The following is a 2687-nucleotide window of genomic DNA, read 5'->3' on the forward strand; positions in this document are numbered from 1 at the left end:
ACGAATGCAACAAACACCAAGTAAGTGAGTAATTATCATCGTAGCGCGCGTGTGCATGACCAGTGACCATGACCATGACCATGACCGTGTTTCCGTACAACAAAGTGCAGATTGCAGGGTATAGCAGTGAGGTATCAAAAGGGCAGACATGAACAAAAAGCAGAAGCAGAAGCTGAAGAAAAGAATAAGGGGAAAGGGACAAAAAGTAGGTAGCTAGCAGACGGGAGGGGTAAGTAGCAGGTATTGGAAGGGATCCGTTAACACTCGGTTTCGTTGGCTGAGGTATAGCAAACCGTCATGCCATCTTGATCCGGGTGTTCGTTCTGTGAAACCAGAAGGAGAAGTAAGAAAAGAAAGCACGCTTAAACAGGCTGAAGATGTTGCTAGCTGGTGAATTGATATGAAATGGGATGATATAGAGTTATAGAAGGGGAAAAGGGGAAGAAAATGAAATTGACGAAATAAGACCACTCCACCCTGCATACCATGCCGCTGCTAGACGTAACCCGAGAGCAAAAAAAGAGACAAACAAACAGATGAACCGATGGATTGTGCTGTGAAATGAGCATGATGAATGAAGTTAAGAGCAGTAGAAACGGTCCCAAGTAGATAATAGAGATGATGAGATGGCAAAAGGAACGGGGGTAAAAAAAGAAATAACAGTCCAAGGGGAGAAAATTGGAAACCGACAGCAGATGGGGTAGGGATCCGAGTAGAAGGGAATCTGGATGGCGTCTTGCGTCTTTTTGGAAGGTAGAATGGTATAGAGAGTCGAGTGGTGGTGGTTTGTAGTCCGTTGCGCCCAATGCTCCGTGCCTTCATCATACATGTCATGCTATGCTATGCCATGCTATGCCATGCCACGCGCCATACAAAACCGTTATACAGATGAAGATGAGACGAGAAGTTGAGTTGAGTGAGTGAATAAGTGATGTAAAGGGGTAAGGAAGTAAGTCTGTGGTGTAGATGAAGTGTTTTTTTTTTTTTTATCTCCCCATCATATAGTCCGGGTATGAACCGCCGTTGTTGATGGCTCCCATGTTACCGGCAGTCGGCGAACCGATGCCAACGCCGATGCCAACGCCCATATTCATGGAGGGGCCGGAGCCGGGACCCGGTCCAGCACCAGGCCGCATTGCTGCCATGGCATTTGCGTTATGATTCAGGCCAAGCCCGAGGCCGTTAAACTGCGAGGAATTGAGAACCTGGACCTGCTGTGGCGGTCCCATGGCTGAGTTATTTGTCGGGATAGACATTGGCATGGGCATGGGTAGGCCGGGCGGGGCGCTGAGACCAGGTGGTGGGCCATTTGCAGTTGAGAACCGGACCGGTCCCATGCCTGCTGATGTGCTGTTGTTCATGCCGGAGACAGGGCCTGGAGAGCTCATGGAGTTGGCAGGGTGAATGCTGCCTGGCTGGCCGTTGCGGACGCCAAGGGGATTCTTGGAGAAGCTGAGCCGGATGCCGCCCTTGACGCTGTTGGAGAGCTCGTAGCCGTAGAGTTCGGTCAGGCATTTGGTAGCAAAGGAGACATCTTCGAACTCGACGAAGCAGATGGGCCCGTTGGGCTTTTGGCGGAAGATCATGCGCTTGTAGCCGCGCTGGCGGGAGAAGAGGGCCTTGAGCTCGTCTTCGGAGGTGTCTGGCGGTAGATTGCCGACGTATAGAGTGTTGCAGGGGGGATTCTGGTCCGCTGGGTTGACTGGCGGGTAGTTGAGCCGGTGGAACTGAAGCTGGTGGTAAGGGGTTGTCGAGCCGCTTCCGCTGAAAGTAGATACTGCGCTGGTGGGCGTGGGCATGTTCCTGGTGGCTGGAGTGCCAGCTCCGGCGCTGAAGGGGGCCAGCGGCGGAGATGACAGGTTGGTCGTTAGCGAGAGATTGGAGAACTGCGACATGGGCAGCTGCGGGTTTGTCGAGCGGCGCTGGAGGGCCATGGGTCCGTTTCTAGCGTAAGCGATGGGATCCTTGAGCAGCTCGCCCGTGTCTTCATCGACGTCCTGATCGATGACGGATTTGCCAGAAACACGGGGCCGGTCGTTCATCCCGTTGCCTGCGGGAGACTGAGAGGAGAAGAGGGAGTGTATTCGCGACCCGGTATCCGGCGCAGGCAGCTCGCCGTTTGTAGTTGAAGCCGAGGACTGCTTGCCGATAGACGAGCCGTCCAGCGCATTGTCGAGCGAGTGCATGTCGTCCAGCCGGCTCAGCATGCGAGACGGCGGCATGAAGGGATGCGGCGAGGTCGGAGAGAGCATCGAGAGCGAGCGAGGCAGGTGGTCAATGGTGTTGCGGCGAGATATCAAGGCAGACGTCGAGGGCCCCGAGACGATCTCGACTATCATGTTGGCGTCGTTGGTCGAGTTGGGCTTCCCGTTCAGCATCGCCTGCGCCTCCTCGGCTGCGGTCCGCGTCTCGAACAGGGCGATGGCCGTCAGAAAGGAAGAGTCCTCTGAGTATTCGTTGGGCACAAATTCAGCATCGAGCAGGTTCTTTGCGAACAGCAGCATGCTCCGTAGTGCCTCGTAGCTGGTGTTCCGCGGCAGCATCCGCATGCGAACCGCAGTAGCACCGCCATGCTGCTGCTGTTGGTTCTGGTTCTGGTTCTGCTGTTGCTGCTGCTGCTGCTGCTGCTGCTGCTGATTCTGTTGTCCGTTGCCCATGCTGGACGTCGTAAGCCGTTTGCCTGCTGG

The 2687-nt window shown here is 54.7% G+C and overlaps 1 protein-coding gene across 1 annotated transcript; it reads right to left on the minus strand.

Moving 5' to 3' along the window:
* Nucleotides 1-564: 564 nt before the first annotated feature.
* Nucleotides 565-2657, minus strand: TERG_07835 (uncharacterized protein; the record flags this gene model as incomplete). Its single annotated transcript, XM_003231488.2, has 1 exon — nucleotides 565-2657. The coding sequence occupies one exon, from the start codon at nucleotides 2655-2657 to the stop codon at nucleotides 987-989; it is 1671 nt and encodes a 556-aa protein (XP_003231536.1). The 3' UTR covers nucleotides 565-986.
* Between the last annotated feature and the right edge of the window lie 30 nt (nucleotides 2658-2687).

This window comes from Trichophyton rubrum (assembly GCF_000151425.1).
Source record: "Trichophyton rubrum CBS 118892 genomic scaffold supercont2.11, whole genome shotgun sequence".
NCBI lineage: Eukaryota > Fungi > Ascomycota > Eurotiomycetes > Onygenales > Arthrodermataceae > Trichophyton > Trichophyton rubrum.